Source organism: Fusarium solani, assembly GCF_023522795.1.
Source record: "Fusarium solani strain SB1 chromosome Unknown bctg00000002, whole genome shotgun sequence".
NCBI classification, from domain to species: Eukaryota; Fungi; Ascomycota; class Sordariomycetes; order Hypocreales; family Nectriaceae; genus Fusarium; species Fusarium solani.
In genome coordinates, this window is record NW_027072155.1 from 1,836,538 (window position 1) to 1,857,061 (window position 20,524).

Here is a 20,524-nt window from a genome sequence, read left to right on the forward strand (position 1 = left end):
TAAAGCTACCAAGGGGATTGGCGGTAAATCTCCATGGGTGGTCATTCCCCTGCTAGAAGCCGATTTCTCCGCATTCTGTTCATCAAAATGCGGGGTGACTTCTCTTACCTCGGGCCCGGATCGTCGAGCATGACATGAGTGAAGCAAATGGGACGAGTCATTGCCAAAGCTGGATAAATCTTTAGCCAATAATAAATAAACGTCCCTGGTAATAGAATAGGTGTTATGCCCATAATGCCCCCGAACGTGGACCGTCACGCTCCAGATAATCGCGTATGTGCCATTTTCCAGAGTCAAGTTCAAACTGTAACATGCAAAACCCAGCTTGAGGAGCGGACTTGAAACTTCTACTTGAGGATAAGTAAGCTATGTTGTGGTGCAGATAGAGTCGCGTTGCTTTGCGCGTTGCAGCGAAATCTGTCACAAGCATGCACGTTCATGCATGCACGTTTTACGCATCATTACCCCGTTTCATCCCTGATTCTCCAGATCCCACATCCTTCACAGCGAAACTCAACAACGCGTGTCGAGCCAGATATTAGAAAACGGTAAACAGACCACCCTGAGCTGACGATGCGACGATTGTTGCCGATCGTGTCATATTGGGATTAACTTTCTAACCCATGCTATATCTAGTAGCCAACCCCGGACTAATATCATTTCCCTCGACAATGCTAGTAAAATCAGGAACATAATGATGATTGTTTATCCAGACCGAGGTCGGCATCCTCTCACGGCATTTAATTCAACATGGATACATTTTTATATATATTTATTCGAAAACGTATGCCAAGGAAATAGTTTCTAAAAGCTTTCAACAGGCTTTCCTTTGCTAAGATGAAACCTTCCACTTCCCTTCTCACGGCCGTCCTGGCCTCGTTCAATTTCTGTTCGACCGAGGCTGCGCACTACCCAACGGAGCAATCCCTGACGGTCAAAACAACCAGTGGAAAACTCACGGGATTCATCAATCAAACAGCTCCTGCTGTACGTCAGTTTCTGGGAATTCCCTATGCTGAGCCTCCCCTGAACTCTCGACGCTTCCAACCGCCTCGACGAATCAAGAGCAATGGCCATATCTCAGCAAAGAAATATGCCCCGTCTTGTAAGCAGCCTATCAGCAAGAACCCGACTGTGTACACGGAGCATATGCCCGAGTTTCTCACCAATGGCGGAGATTCTGAGGATTGCCTATACTTGAATGTATACGCACCTCTTGAGCCAGTCTCTAAGCGACTGCCTGTCTTCATTTACATTCCTGGCGGTGGCTTCACGGGTGGCGGTGCAGACTCTCTGTACAAGATCCCCGACAAATGGATCCAGCGAACGCAGGGTCACATCGTCGTCACCATGAACTACCGTGTCAACGTGTTTGGTTTCCCCAACGCCAAAGCAGCGCATCAGAACGTGGGCCTGCTTGATCAGCGAATGGTGGTTGAATGGACACGGGACAACATTGCGGCTTTCGGTGGCGACGTCAACAAGATGATTCTGTGGGGACAGTCTGCTGGAGGTGCTTCTGTTGGAATGTACGGATACTCGTACCCAGACGACTTGATTGTCCAGGGATTGATCTCCGACTCTGGGTCAACAAGCACATTGGCCAAGCCCTTCGGAAACTACTCAGACTTTAGCACCCTTGCGAGCTTGACGGGCTGCGGCGGTCTAGCGGATAGGGAGGAGCTCAAGTGCATGCAGCGCGTTGATGCTTCTGTTCTCCAAGAAGTATACTCCAACACTTCTAGCGTCTCTTTTACACCCGTGGCAGACAACGTGACTGCTTTCTCAAACACCACCGATAGACTGGCAAGAGGATTGGTTACGAAAGTGGTAAGTGGCTCTGGGCCGTTAATCTTCCTTGAGGACGCATTGACAACTGACCTTTTTAGCCATGGATCATGGGCAACAATGCAAATGAAGGTGCCGGTTTTGGAGCCTACAATGCAAGCGGAGTATCCCCTCCCAGGTCGCCATCGGTCTACAAGCCATCACTTGTCCAGTAGCGACCGAGATAAGGTAAGTACACAAGGCTTAGTGGAAATTAACTACTCACATTGCTTGCAGAGTACGGGCACAGTTTGGATACCCGACATATCGATACTACTACACTGGAAACTTTTCCAACGTCTCGCCTTTGCCCTGGATTGGAGCGACCCACAGCGGTAAGTAACTGATATCCCACAATCCTTCATGGCTAACAAGCAGTCCAGCCGAGCTACCCCTTCTCTTCGAGACACACTATGAATATCGCGGAAATTCCACCGAGTATGAATGGCAAGTCGCCCATGGCATGCAAGGTGAGTCAACAGCAATTCATGGACGGATAACCTGGAAAACTGACAAGATTTTAATAGCTCTCTGGTTGTCGTTTGCTCAGAACCCCAAGAAAGCCCCCCAGGATGGAAAGGGAATTACGTGGCCACTTTATAAGCCAGGGCAAGAGAAGATGGTGGTATTCGCGGAGGAGGGTAAGAAATGGTTTCAGTTGAAGGATGAGTCTATCAACGACAATCAATGTCGACGCTGAGAAGAGTAGATAGAGACTACTACGTTGTCGTCAATCTCAAATGGCGTCTACACAAGAAGCCATCAGCGACAATAGCAAAGAGCAGAGTGATAAATAAAAATGTCAACCACCGATCTCGCGTCAGCCTCAATAACCGATCTCAAATCTAAGCACCAGCATGCCCTGGAACTTGAAACAGCCACTCACAGATCAAGCAGCCGTGCTAAGGACAAAACGTGGGAAAGCTCCGGTGCTAGCGCTGCAAGATGATCGAGATGACGTTATCCCCAACATGCCCAGACGCCACGATTGGCTCTCGCCACGCACCACCTCGCACAACCGTGTGGCTGGAAAACCTGAAAGTTGACAGACTGACAACGTCATGCAAGGATAGATTACGAACATGGGGGAAGTTTGTCTGGGTTGGGGCTCTTTATAAATGATGCCCTGCCCAGGAAGGATTGCATTGCGTCAGTCGCAGCTTCAACCTTATACCGACGACATACAATGCCTCGAACATTGTTGCTGTGCTTTATCCATGGGTTCAAAGTCTGTTTCCTTATACATGGCCATGTAGAAACCCATACTGACTGGCTAACTAGGGAACCGATGATACTTTTCACGACTTTCCCTTTGTGTGTCCCCGGCGCTGAAGACAACCAAAGTGGCCCGCTAACTTCTGAAAGGACCTGAAAAAAGCAGTCGCCAAACAACTACCCGATGACAAGGTCGAATCTGTCGTCTATCCCAAATATGAGACGACAGGGGAGCTGGTTCAGGCCACTGAGGCCTTTCTTGAATGGCAAGTCATTTTGCCCAAGACCTGAACATTACTAACACACTCAGGCTCAAGGAACGTGTAATGGACATACGCAAGAAGAAATCAGAAAAGCCATGGCCGGCAAACGATCGAGACGTCGGTGTCATTCTTGTCGCTCATTCTATGGGGTGAGTGTTCTCGTTTCTCTCCATCCCGATGCATCACTAACTTCCACCCAGGGGCTTCGTGGCTGCGGATTCTTTGTTTCTGACTCTCAACGAAAGAGCCGCCAATGCAAGCGAAGACGGCCTCATCTTCCCCCTCATCCAAGGCATTTTAACCTTTGACACGCCATACAACGGCCTTGCACGATCCATGTTTGTCTATGGCGCCTTTTCCAACTACCAAAGGGTCAACAGCGTCTTCAACGTCATGACAGCTTTATCAGCTGCTGCACCTGCTGGCCTCGCACGTCTCAGTGCCCGGCGTGCGGCAACTTCAAGTGTAGCCGCCACCGGAAGTCCTCAGTGGAAAACATGGCAATTGGTCGCCGTCAAGACGGGCACAGTCGGCGCCATCGCCGCCGGAGGTGTTGCCGCTTACATGAACCGCGAGGCCATCATGAAGGGCATGCGAAGCGTCAAGAACATCAACAAAGAATCCGTCGTCGAAGGATACCGTTCGAGTATGGATGCCCTTGGACAAGGTCTAGCTTACATCAACCGCGGCAACGTGGGCAAGTCATTCGCTTGGCTATCGGACCACTTCACCTTTGTCGGTGCCCTACTCAGACAAAAAGAACTCAATCGTCGACTGGAGCGCATGGGGGCACTCAAAGGCATCGGGATCCACGACTTTTACTGCTCCCTTGGTGAAAACGGCTACTGGAGTGGAGGCTACTTTGTCCCCGAGAGAACTTTTTGCGCTGTGCCTGAAGAGAGCCACTCGGCGTATTCTCTCTTCGAGAGATGCGTCATGCCCAGAGCGGGTGATGAGATTGAAGCACATCTCAACCTGTTCAAACCAGAGAAGCATCGTGGCTACGAGGAAATGACGGACAAGTCAGCCGAGTTAGTCAAGGAATGGTTCCTCAGCGAAGAAAACGTCGTCGACGACCCCCAGTTCCGTGAGACACCTCCTGAAGAAGTTGCCGAAGAAAAGACAGCCCAGGAGATCCTAGAGAAGGGTCCCGCTCAAGAGGAAGAAGGTGAAAAGGCCAGTGACGGAGGAGACAAGGCAAAGGAAAACGAACTGCCCGACGAGTCTCCTATTGATATTGCGGCCGCCGCCTCTCTGGTCCCGCTACCCGACGACGAGGGTGACTTGATTGGAGATGCAAGCCCTGAGAATGCCGACACCCAAGAGAAGCGCAACTATCTCAACTACCTCTTCGGAGTTGCGCAACAGGCCGGCACGGGCTTCAGCGATGTAAAGGGCTGGCTTCCAAGCAAAATGCCTCACATGCCAAATATGCCAAGCATGCCCAGCATGCCCGCCATGCCCAAGGTTCCCACTGCTGTCTCCTCGCTAGGCAACGTCTCAATGCCAAGCGTCAATATTTTCTCCAAGAAAAATGAAGAGGCTCAGCAAACCGAGGAGAAGCAAGCCGATAAGAAGGAAGATGTGGGAGAAAAAACAGAGGGTGAGGGAGGGAAGGAGCAGGAGCAGGAGGTTAAGGAGGTTCCAGAGAAGGAGGCTGGCGAGAAGAGTCAAAATCTGGTTAGATTTAGTGTTCTTGTTTTGCTTGTAGGAGGCTCACGCCATTGCAGGTTTGTAGGCTCAACTGGGAGGTACCTTTAAGAATAATAATGAATTGCAATAATATGCTCGACTAGAACTGAACCAGCAGCCACCGAATCAATACCTGAACTTAACGCTCTGGAAAATCAGCATCCTGGCGGATACCCCCCTTTGACTTCTCTCCCGAGTCTCGGCTATCTTCTCCTTCACGGTTTTCCTCCTCCATGATCTCACTCTGCCTCATCTCCAGAGGAACGAGAGCAAAGTGGGGCGCGTAAAAGGTCTTGCTCAGGCGCATCTTCTCGGGAGGCACAAAGACGTCGAACCAGCGAGGGACGACGAAGCCGCAGGCGATGAGGAGCATGACGCAGTGGGCGACAGTAAAGGCGAAAATCTGCAGAGGATCGTTGCTCTTCTTGGCAAAGGCTGGGTACGCAAACGAGACGACGATGATTAGGATAGGGGCTGAAACGTAGCGAAGGATGACGGGCCAGACGATCGGAATGCTCCAGTTCTTGCCCGTGGCAATGACAACGTTCAGGTCGCGGCAGAGCTGGTTGCCCTGATCAATGTTAGAGAATTGAAATCTCGAAGGTCTTGATGGATTCACAGAGTAGAATGACAGCCACCAGAGCTTTGTCAGTACAGAGTTTTTCCCAGAACCTGGGGGGTCCAGAGTCAGGCGTCTTGGACACGGCGATTGCAACGACGTTGGTTAAGACAAAAACGCCAAAGCCTACACCAGCACCAACCTTGGGTCCTTCAGCCTGACCAACAATGACACCTAGGAGCATGGATAGAATATAGCCGATGCTATACACAGAGTATCCAGCCACGCCAACTTGGCCAATCACATCCTTGAACCGATAAAGCGTAGTCGCGCTCACTACCTCACACCAGACTACAAAGATGAGGCAGAGGTTGTTGGTCCAGGTGTCAACAGCATCCAAGAGGTAGAATCCAAACTCAGTACAGTAGATGAGCGAGAGGGGGAATGCAACTACGACAACGCTCGTGCAGATGGGGACACGAGAGGTCTTTCGACCCAGGCTAGAGTCGCAAAGAAGTGTCACGAAGGACTCGAGCAGAGCAAATGCAGAGCTCAGACCCAGGACAGCCAGGGTCAGGAAGAAGAGGGCAGCCCAGACATTGGATCCAAGCATCTCAACGAGACCGAGAGGGTAGGTTAGGAAGCCGACGGTGACGGTGCTCAGAGAGATGGACGGGTCGTCAGGGGAGTATCCCAAGAGACCAATAACACCAAAGACAGCAAAGCCAGCCGTGATCTCGTATAGAGAGTTGCAGCACGCAATGATGAGCGCATCTTGCACAGCGTTGGCATACTTGGTGTTGTACGAGGCGTACGACGTGAAATATCCAAAACCGACACCGATGGAGAAGAAGATCTGACTACAAGCTCCCTGCCAGATGTCGCCGTTTCCGAGTCTCCAGCCGTTCCACTCACCAAAATAGTACTTGATGCCCTTTCCGGCATCGGGGAGGGATACGGACCGTCCGAGGATGATGATCAGCATGATGACAGGGAGACCCATGGTGAAGTAGACAGCTCTACCGGTCGTACCAACGCCTTTGAACATGCAGAGCCAAACAGTGAATCAGATAAAGGCACACCAACCGACAGTCTCACCGATCATGGCCGTACCAGGATACTCGACATACCCCCCGTTTTCAGGAGCGACGGGGTCCTTGTTAGCAATGACATCCTGCATGTCAAACTCCATGCCCCGATCCTTCCACGGCAGTGAGCTGTGGAACGAAGCTCGGAAGTAGTGCATGACCCAGGCTAAGATGGGGACGTAGTAGGTGGCCACGACGAAACCCGTCATGATGACAGCGAATCCAAGACCCTTGAGGCGCTTGTTGATGCCGTGAAAGGCAACGACCACGCTGCCTCTGTAAGCCTGTCCGATGGAGATCTCTAGGATCAGGGTGGGAATTCCCAGGAAGATGAGGGCGGTAAAGTGTGGGATGAACCAGGCGAGTCCATTGTTGGCAAAGTCCCAGGGTGCGGGATTTGAAGTCAGACCCTGTTATTCTAGAGCTAGGAGTCAGAAGAGAAGGCAGACCACCGGTAACAAGTAGCATCAGACCATCAGTCGACCTTCAGAACCGAGTGCAATAACGTTGCCTTGAGTCGGAATAAACTTGCCTTGCGCTAAGGCCGATGCGATCCAGCCTTTATAAATGAGACAGTATGGCTCACCTGTTCTCTCGTCTCTAGAAATAGATGCCCGACACCTTCCTCATGCAGCTTAAGCTGAAGAAACCCTTTCTGGAAGCTCGGGTAAGACGAGGAATAGACATGGGGGAGGCGATGAGACGTTGGTTTAATAGGAGAGAAGCAACCAAGGGGGAATAATATTCGTATTGGGAATTACAAAGGATATGCTTATGTGTGCATGTGCCGCCGGGTGACCAACCCCGGGATAAGCACCCTGACACTTCATTTCATGGGTGCTGATTCGCGGCGCTTGACGCGCCCAGGACCCCGGATGTACTCGAAGTTGATCGGGGCCAAGACTCTCTTGGCGGTATTGGCATGTTCAGCTGGCACGCGACAAGATGGAGCTGGGATAGGGGAAAGCGTCCGACTTGCTCGCCGTTCTCTTGAAACTATAAAGTAGGTTCTCCAAGTGAGACTTAATCGACTCTGATACGACGAGACACTAAGGCGCCGAGCTAGAATTTGGCGGGCATACAAACATCAATTGTCAGTCAAGCCAAGTCGTCATGATCAACATTGCACAAAGAGGTCACACGCTGCGACTGGCGCCACTTGCACGTCACAGCGACGACAGAATCTTCCTGATAAAACAGCCACCAAGGATGTCGTCGGGCTTGGCGCCAGCGACGAACTACCGACAGCGATAAGATCCAGAGCGCTTGATCTGCACAAGATCGGTACATGGAGGTTCAGCCTCTGCGCCTGTCGGGTATCACAAACGCCAAGATGATCGAGGTTGGCAGACATTTGCCGCACGAGATTGAGGCTGTGCAGCTTTAAGACCCCAGAATCCGCGGGAAATAAGAAACGTTTAAGCTGAGAAACGCGCCGAGCACGGCAATTAATTGGTGTTGGCGCTGCTTCCAGAAAACTGCCTCTTTCACTGACCGAGGATCGATCCATCATCTCAGGAATCTTATCGCCAGGAATGTCTGCTTGTGCTGATAAGCTTGCATCAAAAGGCGACCCTCTTTATCATGGGATAAGAAGCGATTGAATCCTTCGCAAGCCAAGACGGTTCGATACGAACAAGGGCCCGAGGTGTCTGCATGCTCCTATCGACATGCCCTTACCCTCATTCGTCTCATTTCCCGCCACATCCCAAGAACCAATATATTTTCGGTGTACTTGCCAAGTTCAACCCGGTCTAACGAGGGCGTATGTTGGTTTTAGAAGCGCGTCAAGATTATTTCAGAACCTCGCATCCGACGAAGCGACACCTCACGAGCCACTGAGAAGAAGATCTCCAAGAACCATCCAGACCGAAAACATGGAATTGGCCACGTGCTCTTAAGGGACTGCACCATCTCGATGGGGATCTGAGGGTGGTCTTCCACCCTTGCCGGTTTGCCATTGACCGGGGCAGGGTGGGCTCCATTACCACATATCTGGGGAAGCATAGCCTCAATGAGATCTTGGCACTTTTTCGACGTCGGTTGATATTCTCCAGTCGGGTTAGTTGAGCGAACGCACAAAGGGCGATTTGTGAATACTGTGCCAGGCCGTCTGATGCAGCGGGAGAGGCGAGATGGATGGTTTCCAGGTACTAGTTCCTGCATTGATATGTTCACCATTGCGTTCTTCCATATTGTGCCCGATAACTCCTCTTGGAGATATCATGGATACCAACAAAAGCCAAAAGTGGCAACCGAATGTGTGGGACACCAACAATGAAGTCTAAGATAGCTTCAAACTCCCATTATCAGTCTTCAAAGGAGCACTGTGGATGAGAGGGGTATGCTGCGCAGCAGGCTTGGGTCAGCATCAACGCTGCTAGGATTCAGTTTAGGGTTGCCGGCCCTTTACTCTTCACTCTCTGTCAGGTTCGATAGGTGGCGAATCTCTATGAATCGGATGAATTGCACAAGCATCTGCAGTCGTGCTGGATGATGGTTGGTTCGGGAATGAGTACCCTCGCGCTAACGACAACCCTGACCTGGGAGACAACATCGTGAATCCCAAGAGATTTCCCAAACACCTCGGGCCTCTGGCTGATAATGCCGGCAAGCCTGAGACAGACATCCGATGGGACAAATAAATGGTCGACAGCGAGCCGGAAGCGGCAGTTATCCTTTCTTCGACTGTCATAACATCTTGGGTGAAGGCAACGCCTCCCAGACATGGCATCAATGGCATTTTATATCCAGGTAGAACGGGCTAACTAACCATCCTCACTTACCAGAGATGCGAGGCTTCCTTCGTTTTTCGAATTTACTTGTTGCATCAACTACCAGTAGACTTTCATGATGGGGCATTGTGTACAATATGAGGGCATGATGGGCAAGCTGAGTAACGAGTCAACACAAAATTTCTTTCTGAAATTTTCCTCGTAGATACCTGCCTTATGTGAGCCGATGTGCAGTTATTATGAAGAGATGCGAGTTTACTAGCCTCAACATGAATGCAAAAGACTTTGTGTCTACCTGACCTGAACCCCATGCAGGATGTTGAGGGTCCTTTACTGTGCGAGAAGAGCAAGATGCTCACAGGCGGTCAAGTGTCTATCCAATCGGAAGTCGAGGTGCTAGCCCCTGAGCCAACCGGAAAGGCCGCGGCCGCTTGACACAGTGTGCAAAGTGGAACCTTAATTGTAAGAATTCACGTCTTTTACCCAGGGTAGGTAGGCGAGGCGTTCACATCAATAGATTGATTCCTCTTGCTGCACCCTGAAGATCCTTTGATTTTGTTGGCAGGGTGTGTTACATTGCGTCTGGTATGGATGAATTTTAGAGTACCGTCTCATTGGCATTTAACACAACTGGTGTACTCAGATTTTGGCATGAGAAGCAAATGACACGTTGCTCAATTTCCTCATTCATGACCACCGAAGCATTGCATTTGGCATCCGGTTGTGCATCCATGATCTGATGTGAGGCCATTCCAGTTGTTGATTTTGCTGAATGTTTGACTATTGGTCAGATTGAGACAATTCGCTTGGATGCTGTCTCAGTTCAACCTTCATTCATGATTTCCCGGATGCCACGGAGGCATGACTGCCTGCCCTGAGTTGTGCAGCTGAAATGCTTGCGCTTGACCGCCTGAAGCATCTGCGGGCGCCATTTGAGCTGATCTGACTGAAGTATTTACACCGCCTTTGAAGCCTTTGAATACAACATACCCCAAGATTCTATTTAACTATCTGTTGTCCGTATCCAACTGCCGGGGAGGGTGGCTTCCTCGCTCACCGCTGGTTGGCTACTGCACTTTGTCAGCGGTGCTCCAGGTGCTCGCACTGGCGTTTCAGTGGCTGCCATGGACCCCTGCTCCCTCATGCAGGCCGGGACATATTTTCACCCTCCCCTCGACACCACCACCTGATTTACCGCTTCCCCGCTCTCATGCCATCCCGCGCCGTCACCTCCCTCGATCCGATCCATCCTCTCACTGCCTCTTTCTTTGTAATACATACGCCGCCTGCTCCTGCTGCTGCTGCCCTCCCAAGCTCGGTACCGGCAGTCTGGCACGCCCGCGCCTCTGAGCCTGAGGTGAGCGGACCTCCAATGTCCTCTGTTGGGTCTCCCACCACTGGCCTGTCGCCAAGAAGTCGCCGCTCGTCGTCGATGGATCAGTCACCGCCTGGGCAGCCGCCGACCAATACCATTGAAGTTGTGAGTCTCTGCCGCCTGCAGTCCAACGCCATCAATTGTTCACACGCGCATACAGGACTCGGATCTCAATGACACAGACTCTGCCTATCCCGAATCGTGAGACCGCTTTCATCTCCCCCGTAGCTAATGCAGGCTAACCGTGCCGCTAAAGAGAGGCTGCAACTGATGGCATGTCGCTGAGGTCCTCCATTCTAAACTACAAGTGGGAAAATTCGCGACGCTACCATGCCTACAAAGACGGCTCCTACTGGTGAGCTGCTGGGTATCTTGCTTTTGTCGCGACCATGCTTGCTGACTCTGAAACAGGGCCCCTAATGATGAACAACAACAGGACGCCGAAGACTTGATGTAAGCCGCCTGTGCTAGCATCCACCCACCTTCTGATAAATCAAGGCACGAGCTATACCGAGTCGTCCTCGACGGAAAACTATGCGAGGCCCCAATTGGCGATTATCCCCAAGTAAGTCTCCCTTTCCCTCTGATCCACCCGCTGTTGTACTAAACGGCCTTGCATAACGTCCTCGATGTTGGGTGCGGGACTGGCGTCTGGGCCATGTAAGTTTGGCCACAGAGCGTCCAACGCATCCGCATATTGACCTTGTCAGTGAATTCGCAGACGAGCATCCGTCCGCCGCCGTCCTCGGCATCGACCTATCTCCGATTCAACCAAATTTCGTCCCACCCAACTGCCGGTTCAAGGTCGACGACGTCAACGATGACTGGACATTCGGCGAGAACCACTTTGACTTTATCCATATCAGAGCCCTGATCGGCTGTGTCCCAGATTGGGTTGAGCTTCACAGAAAAAGCCTAAGGTAATGGCACGAGAGATCCAGATGCTATTAATCCTACCATTGTTAAGAGTTTGTCCTCTAGGTCTCTCAGGCCCGGCGGTTGGGTAGAGCAGGTGGAATTATCAGCCATCGCTCAGTCAGAGGATAATACTATTAGACCAGACTCCCCGTTAATTACCTGGAAGGAAATCTTTCAAGAGGTGGGGGAATTGACTGGCAAGACCTTCATGGCGTGTGAAACCGTCGGCGATGCCATCAGAGAAGCCGGCTACGTCAACGTCACCGAGCGACGGGTCAAGCTACCAATCGGCATGTGGCCAAAAGATAAACAACTAAAGCAGTGGGGTGCGTGGAATCGCCAGTACCTTCTCCAAGGGCTAGAAGGCTTTTCTATGCGGGGGTTGACGGAATTGCTGGGGGTATGTTGTTCACCCCTTCTGACTCGGTGTGCGAGCTGAACCTGATCGCAAACAGTGGAGCGTTGAAAGAGTACAAGACTTCTTGGATGAGATGCAGAGGGAACTTCTGGATAGTCGCGTTCACTCATATCTTGAGCTGTACGTACCGGCACCTCCCTCGGATCATCGCAGCGAAGAAACCCTTGGCATGCCCGAGCTAACTATGATACAGGTGCGTTGTCTTTGGTCAAAAACCGGAAGAATAATAGGCACTGCTGGCCTTGGCTTGGTCCAGCATCGTGAACCAGAAGAGGAACATGGAAAGCAAAAGCAGTGTAGAGACCTTGAGCTCTGGCCAGGTCGACGCGTCACCACCTTTGATACCCAAATAATTTGCCTTTTCCCCTGGACCTCTTGGAAAAGATGTTTGCATTGGACCATCCTTTTAGACGCCATGAAGCCTTTCGCTTTCACTAGGCTCCAGACCCATTCTCGAGGTAACAATTCAGACTGGTGAGTATCATATGTTGATAGTTGGAGCTGGTAACGAAGAGTTTACACATCTTCCAGGGCTAGCATTGGGCGGAAGCAGAACCAAGGGCTAGATATCCACTCTCTTGACAGTCCCCCTTCAGCATGCCATGTACGCTTCATATAATCAAATCTCAGGATTCGGAAATGCTCATTTGAGAGGTCCGGAGTCCAGGTGGCCCGAAGCGGACTCTAAAAATTCTCCGGTCAACACGATCTCCGGCCCGCCACTCCATGGGACAGCAAGCCCATCGATCGCGTATGCAAAGCCCTCTTCACCAGCATCTATTCGACAGAATCTCAATAGCTTGTTGAAAATCATCGGTAACAAAATCCATATCGCAAGCATGCCTGTCTCTCCAGAAGCCCTTGCCCTGACCCTCTCGGGATTCATGAGTGGTTGGTCACCATACATTTTTCTATACTGAGTCACTGACACATGTCAACAAGGCTACTACTTCAGCGGTGCCTACGTATTCATACCCGCAGTTGTCAAGGCGCCGCCACCCCTCACCGCTCAACAGTGGAAGCAAGCCTGGGATGTCGGCCGTTACATCGGCAAGATCGTTGTGACGGGAACCGCGGCGAGCTTTGCATACCTCGCGTACAAGGAACCAATCAAGACGGGCAATAACCGGTTCCAACTTTTTTGCGCCGCCTCTGCTATTGTAGGTGCCATTGTACCTTTCACGATCATCTCTTCCTATCCATTCAACGAAGCCATGAACGATCGGCTGGGAGAGATTAATGGTACCGCCAAGGCGTCTGAGGGGGCAAAGGACCTCAAGAAACTTGTCATCGAATGGGGAAGACTTGACTACTACCGTTCGCTGCTGGCATTTGCAGGTACAATTGTCAGGTTGAGCGCATTTCTGGTCTCGAATAGAGGGCAGATCGGATGATTTTTACTACATAGCGCAGAAACAAGCCGTAGGTGGAGAATACAAGAGCAATGTACCTAGGTAGGGTGGGAATGTAGCGAATGTCTAGTCAGAAAGCGTCTCTGAAGAGTTTCTAATCATTACTGGACATGGCATAGCAGGGCTCTTTTGAGCCTGGGTTGAGGCCATTTTGTGGAGCTTGCTTAACTGAGATCTTATCTGTCTAGCTATTCCATTCCTACACAACTACCCAAACGACCGAACAAAACCGACTTGACTGCCCCGTGGGCGCCTGAAAATTATTACACTCTGATCAAGTCCTTAATCCATTGTGCTCGCTTGTCATCTTCCTCTGCCACGGCTTCAAGGTTCAGCATATGTGCGTGTCCCCTTGTTTCCGTCTTGACGGTCTGAAGCTTGACACTCATCTTCTCAGCCTTTTTAACAACTGGGATCTTACCCGGTGCCAACTTGGTCGTGCTGAACTCGACGACATCAATCACCGGAAGCCCCTCATTGGATGGGTCATGTGGCTCCACGCAAACATCCAAGACCATGGTGTGTTCTGGCATCTCCTCCGACGCAACGGCAGAGGGAGATTCACCATCCTTGTATCGACCCCACAAAGCTGGGGCGACCTTCTTCATGACCGTGTTCTGCAGTTGCAGTTTCGGTTGAGATGCGGCATCTGCGCCTACGTGTTGCAGTGTAACCGTCATGTGTGAGCTTGCGATTGCTTCCTTGTGCTGCATCGGGCGCGCAAATAGCGAGGATGAGCTGCTGGTCTTGAATGGTGCATTTTGCCCAACCGTAGCACTAAGCATTGGAACACGTGCTTGAACTTGGAACTCAAGATGGGTTGCACGAATCTCGACTCGGGGCGATCCTTCGTCCTGGAACCCTGGGCGGGCGCTCTCGTGGACAGGCAAGGCGCCCTTTGTGATAGTGATGATGTGGTTTGGTGCATTCTTCGCATCAGATTCGCGGGGCTCAGCAGGTAGATTCTTGACCATGCGCAGGAACGGCTCCCACGAGAGAGGAGGCGGCCTCAGCGACATAGGACCGAAGGCGACGATGGTATCATACTTCCAGAAATGCAAGTGGACGTATCCAGCCATCGGAGGCCCTTGGAGGCCAAGGCGAGCTGAAAACTCCTTCGGTCCGAGATGAATATTGCAGAGTAAGGCCGGTATGTTGACCTCAGCCCAGAGACAAATGCCGACTTCGGCGATGAAGAAGAAGGGGTGGTAGTGCATGAAAAAGTCGGCCCAGGCGCTGAAGGTTGCTCGAACCCAGCCCTTGTTGACCACCAGGTCCATCCTTCCACCACCCATGGCGACTTGAGGGGTGATTGCAAAGTATGCTGCGCCCGAGATGTAAATATCACTGTCGTACTCCCACTTGATGCCGACACGCGATGGAGCTACTGGATAGTGAGACGGCACAGAGTATTGGTTGTGGTAGCCACCGACAGTAAAGACAAAGTCTCCCTCGTATGGAGAACCCGCGAGAAAGACCTGACAAGCGAAACCGCCAGTTAAGCGGCAGGACGGGTTGAGGATAAACGACCTGGGCGTCAGCTCGCCTGCGACCAAGAGATTGCCGTGATGCGGGTCGATCTCGGCACTGATGACAATGTCTAGGACGAGAAAGGCGCGGTCTCGAGACTTGCCCTTGGGGAAAATCGCAGTGGCCTGAGCCATGACGGCAAACTTGGGCTCATCAGCCAGTGTGAGAGCAACGAGGGCCTGGGCATCCACCGTCTGGAAGGCCTTGAATCCAACACCAGCGACCATCCACATATCGGTCGAAGGCATCGTTATCCAACCGGTCTTGCCCCCATCACCTTCACGTAGCGTTGAGAGTTGTGTCATCAAAGTGCTCGGGGGTGCCGTGTCCTTGCTGTTCATGGCGACAAATGGGAAGTCGGCAACCTGAGACACGGACGGCAACTTCAGTGTCGAGTTGTAGCCGAACCCGCCGGTGAGACTATTGATATCGAAACTGCCCACCGTGAAGAGGGTTCCGCGCAACGTGCCAAAGACGAAGAGCGACTTCATGGGGTCTGGTTTGGTCTTGTGTTTCGGGTTGGTCTCGAAGTACATACCGGCTGCGATGGCAGACCACTTGGCAACCGAGACGGCGATAGCGCCCATGAAGCCAGCCTCTCTGTCTTTGGTGGAGCCGAAGGGGACAAACATGCCAGCTAGACGGGTGGGTGACTTTTCAAAATCGACTGCCATGCCCCCCAAGCCGACAACAAAAGCCAAATCTCCGAGGTCATCTGGGCCAACGACCTTTTCCAAATTGATCGCGAGGGTGAGGCCCAGAAGCTTGATATTGACTGGTCCGAGACTGAGGGCTGCGTCGAGGGAGACGATGATGTTGCTGAATGACTGCCCAGAGATGGACAGTCCAATGCTGCTAACGCTTAGGGGACCGAGAGTCTTTGACATGGGTGTGATTGTCTTTCCAGAGGGTTGGTCTGATTCGGCGAGGGAAAGATCCTCTCTGTCTTGGAGTCCACCATTGTCTGATCTCTTAGGACCTTTCTTCTTGCGTTTCTTGGCAAGAACATGGTCCAGAACCAGCCTATGCGTTTCACCCTGGTTCATGCCAATCTGGAAGTGTAGGCCACGTAGTATTGGCTCTGCAGCCCCTGACTTGTTCTTGCTCAACAATGGTAGAGAATCAAACACCTCAAACACCTTCTCGTTGAAAAGCTTGACCTCGGCATCGGTCAAGTCACGATTCGTCCACACGATGCCAAGGTGGTCAAAGGGCTGCTCAATCGCGCCAACGATCGGCATATGTGGAACCTGGCGGACGCTGGGCAGCGTGAACCGGATCAACTGAGCTGGCCCATCGTCAGCCGTGCCTGATACACGGCCGTCACTCACTCTTGCAGCACTCAGCTTGGCCGCTTCCACTGAGCGGAGCTGGGCGAGCGTGAGGACAAATTCACCGACTGTGATGATGAGCGAGAAGATGACGTGGGAGTTGTTGTCGCCGTCCATTTTCTTGCTGCAGTCGAGATCAACGTTTAGCTTGTCGAGAGGAACTTGGAGATTGCGTAGGAAGCCCGGTAACTCGTCCTCATCTACTAGATCGCTGAGAAGACTAGCAACTCGGAGCTTAGCCTCGCTGGGCTCAGGGCGTAGCTCAGCTTTGAAGAGCCAGCTTTTGGTGTCGGCATGGTGCTCATAGTTGAAGCCAAGTTCTACTGCATGGCCGGACTCCGGTCGGCCCAGGCGCAGTTTTCCAGCAATGTCTAGCGAGGTGCCTCCATCATATCGATGCTGAATACTGGCCGTAGCCAGGTAAATTCCACCCATGACGTCCAAAAGTGCACGATTTGACCCGTCAGGGGCAAACAGTTGGAAGAGACGCGCCACTCTGAGTTGCTTGATGTTCGCTGACGACACCCACTCATATCCCTTACTGTTCTTCTGACGCGAGATGCTAAAGTCAATGGGTGACTGGGATGGCTCCGGCACACCCGAGGAGTCGAAGCGTGGTGGTAGAGATAGCGTCAAATGAGCATCGAGCCGAATATCAAGCTCGGGCTTGCCATTTTTGGGTGGAAAGCCGACCTCGAGGCCTAGATATACTGTGTCAAGGCTTAGAAGCGGAGCGGCAGTCTCATCTAGAGTACCAGAGGCTTTCGTCTTGGACATGTCACACTTGAGTATCGCAGAAAATGAGGCTCTTGTTTTACCGTGGCCTAAGCTCATCATCGCCCGAAACTCGGTGACCTTGTCTGGCAAGCCGGGTGGTATATGCGCGCCTTCCGGCAGATGGAGCAGGCTCTCAATTGGGATTTCGTAGACAGGATCGGGCGCAGTAGGTATAGTCAGGGAATTCTCCTCGTAGAACGGATGTAGTCTCAAGGGAGAAGAAGGGTCGCCAAAAAGTGGCACTGGCCAAGTCTCGCCCGACACCTGAAAAGCTCCATTGTTCCAACGAATAGTTATGAGAAACGGAGTTGCCGAGTTGCGTGGGAAGTGTGCGTCAATCTCAACAGAGATTTCGAGAGAACGAGGCTTCATCTTCTCGTCGAGACCAACCGAGATTCGGTGAATGGAAAAGCCAGTGGCACCCAGCGCTGTGGTCAAGTGGTCACTCAAGGTAGGCTGAGATGGCTCGCCTTCCTGCAAGCTCTGGTCACTTTTCCCGCCCATGAGTTTCTTGGCCCAACTGAGCAGGCTCTCCAGAAGATTTTCGCTGTGGGCAAGCTTGAAGACAAGCTCAACACCGGTAGCAGAAAACTCGAGAGAAGCCTTGCCCTGGAATGCTGGCGGAGAGCCGTTGGACTCCCCCCACTTGATGCCGGCTTGCAAGCCCAGCTTGGCCAACGACTCACGTTTTTTGGTGGTCAATCTCTCGACGACGCAAGTCCCGACGACAACGGGGTCTGAAAACCGAACTGAACCAAGGCTGTCCCCCAAGAGCTTTTCCAGATCGTCTATCCCACCACGATCCTTGGGTTTCAAAGCCATACGCAGGATGGTGCGAGAGTAGAACTGGGGAATGAACCAGATGCCTGAGCGAGATCCTTCATAGCCTGATAGTTCGAGATTGCCGAGATGCTTGGACACTAGGATGTTGCCAGAAAGGGGAAAGTTGACAAGTTTCGCCAACTGCGCCAAGGTGAGGGGTGGGAGGTATCAAGCGCGAGGAGCACTCCCTCGATGTTGGCATCAAAACCGCGCAGTGTCTGGTGAGTTTCGGCCTCGGGCCCAAATTGAGAGATCCGAGCTGCCCCGTTTGTTGTAAAGGATAAGGCGGAACTGTCCCCGCTGGGCGTGAGGAGAATATCCGCCCGCTTCAGCAAGACCTTTTCCTGGTCCCGCGTTCCAGCCAGTCTAAGAGAGGCACTGCTGTTGAAGCACTCACCGAGCCACCTGGCACAGGCAGACTTGGTGGGGGCTAGCACCTCGTCGAAAGCAGCTTCAAGACTAAGTTTCTCATCAAGCAGGCCTCTCAGGAGGATAGAGGCAATCCACTCCTCGACAGAGGAAAACCCAGGTGGCGCCGCCGTAGGCTTCATCGACACAACAGCGGCATTGGGCTTTCGCTGTTTGTGTGGATTGTCGAAACCTGATGGTAGTTTGTTTGTGTCAGCGACGACTGGGGAGAAATGCCAGTGTGTCGCGTTCGTCTTGGGCGAAGCATCACTCTCTATCTCCATAGACCCACGATTACCCTCATCAGTGAAGGTCTCGGCAGCGTCTGCAACCTGTTTGGTAACAGAGTCTCCGATGGCCCGTCGCACGGGCCTGACAATTTCAGGCCTGTTGCCGCTCGCCATGAGCATGATCCACTGCACCTCCCGGAAATCGTCTGAGCCTGGTTCAAGGAAGCCTTGCACCTTGGTCTGCGTTGACCTTTGGATCTTTTCAATCGTCCTTTCTAGATAAACCTCGCCCTTTTCCGGTAGCGGATTAACCATCTGATTTAGTTCCTCGAGTAAGGGATGGTCTTTGTCCTCATCGACTGCCTTATTGAAATCTTGTTCGGTCATTGTTTTGTCCGAAAAGAAACTGAGGTAGGCGTAAGCCGTGGCGCTAGGAAAGGCATCTTTGTAGTTTTCTTTCAAGAAAGTTGGGAGAAAGTTGTTATCGGTTGGCTGGTTGATCTTGCGGAAGTCCCTGTGAATGGCCAGAGCTGATAGCCCCCAGCCCATTACAGTTGCCGGATTGCAGTCTGTTGCAATGACGGACCTTGGGTGCCGGGTCAACCAGTAAGGATGTCTGGTACAGACCATAACAGGATGTGAATCTTTTCCCTGCTGGGCGTTTCGTAGTTGGGCCAGATAGGCTAGTGCAAGAAAGCAGTACACCACAGCGAAGCCTAGAGCCGTCTGTTAGTCCTGCTTCCTTGCTTTTTCAGGTGCATGGTATATTCTCGATGTTTACTTACTTGGGTGTCCAAACTGATTTCCAGCCGAGATGACGAGATACTGCAGCTTCTGCATAAGAAGCTTCTCGCTTGTTGAATAGTGAGAGCCGTGGTGGCTGGCCTTTACCACATCAAGCTTCAATTTTCTTGGGCCGTCTACAAGCCATTTTACCAACTCATCTTCCATAGGATCCTGTTCAACGTCCCCGCCGGTGTACAATGACACGCGCATTGGTTCAGTTGCCACTGGCTCGGGCCAGATGACCAACGCCATGATGGATGAGTCGTTCTTTGAAAGTTTTGTTGGCGCGCTCGGAGCACTCCACTGGTCGATGCTATCTTTAAAAGAAAGACCGTCAACCCCATAGACGAGAAAGATTGGCTTTTTAAAAGCCACGAGGTTTGGAGCGTTGGAGTAGACTTGGCTGAGGGATGATGGCCACATGAATGGCCACATGGATGGTTTCGTCAAGGTGTTCTCCGAGGGCTTGAGGCTGGTAAATAGATCGTGGCCCATGGCGTACGTGCTCACAACAGCGCGGCAGACGGGGCGCCACTCAGAAGTTGAGGAAAGCCGGAAGAACAGCCAGTAGCAAGCCTTTTTTTCGTCTAATCCGACCTTCATGTTGTCATTAATGCTCCCAAGGGCCTTGACGTCCTTCCATGGACAGTAAAAGGTGGTTATGTTAGAATTAATGTATGGCGGCAGCTTAGGCGTCTTCCATTGATTGTACAACAGTTTCATAAGGCCGGCATAATGATCCGCGTCCCAGTGCGTGACAACGATGGACGTGAAGGGAAATTTACTGTTGAACTCGGCGCGTATGCTGGCAATGGCTCCCTCGACAGAGCCCACGGATGTTGACCTGCCTCCGTCAATCAAGACGGCCGCTTCAACGCCCGGCGGATCCCGTTGTCGGAGGATATGGACGGCCGAGTCGCCTGCGCCCACATTGATGAAATATGACAGGACGTCGTAGTCCTCGTACTCCATGTTGAAGGGCCAGGGCGGAAGAAGTGAGTATACGTCCGAAAGCAACTCGTGGTGGAGATGGTGATGGTGGGAGGTTTGACAGCGCGCGAACGGTTAGAGGCCCTTGGTAAGTTTAGGTACTTTGTCTTTGTACACAGGCATTCGTAACGGCAGGCAATTCACAGGA

The 20,524-nt window shown here is 52.0% G+C and overlaps 4 protein-coding genes across 4 annotated transcripts; 2 read left to right on the plus strand and 2 right to left on the minus strand.

The window, feature by feature from the left end:
• Positions 1-837: 837 nt before the first annotated feature.
• MRS44_004546 (uncharacterized protein) lies at positions 838-5,107 on the plus strand (the record flags this gene model as incomplete). The annotated part of the gene is made up of 10 exons (XM_065622245.1): positions 838-1,830; positions 1,890-1,999; positions 2,065-2,162; positions 2,211-2,297; positions 2,355-2,452; positions 3,109-3,141; positions 3,193-3,312; positions 3,360-3,454; positions 3,506-4,985; positions 5,102-5,107. 10 exons carry the CDS (start codon positions 838-840, stop codon positions 5,105-5,107), a joined length of 3,120 nt encoding a protein of 1,039 aa, XP_065478317.1.
• A 29-nt stretch (positions 5,108-5,136) lies between these two features.
• Positions 5,137-7,331, minus strand: MRS44_004547 (uncharacterized protein; the record flags this gene model as incomplete). The annotated part of the gene is made up of 4 exons (XM_065622246.1): positions 5,137-5,568; positions 5,630-6,594; positions 6,643-7,054; positions 7,266-7,331. The coding sequence occupies 4 exons, from the start codon at positions 7,329-7,331 to the stop codon at positions 5,137-5,139; spliced, it is 1,875 nt and encodes a 624-aa protein (XP_065478318.1).
• A 3,258-nt stretch (positions 7,332-10,589) lies between these two features.
• On the plus strand, positions 10,590-13,484 carry MRS44_004548 (uncharacterized protein; the record flags this gene model as incomplete). Its single annotated transcript, XM_065622247.1, has 10 exons — positions 10,590-10,859; positions 10,915-10,955; positions 11,011-11,109; positions 11,166-11,207; positions 11,465-11,674; positions 11,745-12,072; positions 12,128-12,283; positions 12,347-12,410; positions 12,721-12,981; positions 13,033-13,484. The coding sequence occupies 10 exons, from the start codon at positions 10,590-10,592 to the stop codon at positions 13,482-13,484; spliced, it is 1,923 nt and encodes a 640-aa protein (XP_065478319.1).
• Positions 13,485-13,765: 281 nt separating this feature from the next.
• MRS44_004549 (uncharacterized protein) lies at positions 13,766-20,358 on the minus strand (the record flags this gene model as incomplete). Its single annotated transcript, XM_065622248.1, has 3 exons — positions 13,766-18,103; positions 18,148-19,316; positions 19,386-20,358. The coding sequence occupies 3 exons, from the start codon at positions 20,356-20,358 to the stop codon at positions 13,766-13,768; spliced, it is 6,480 nt and encodes a 2,159-aa protein (XP_065478320.1).
• Positions 20,359-20,524: the final 166 nt, after the last annotated feature.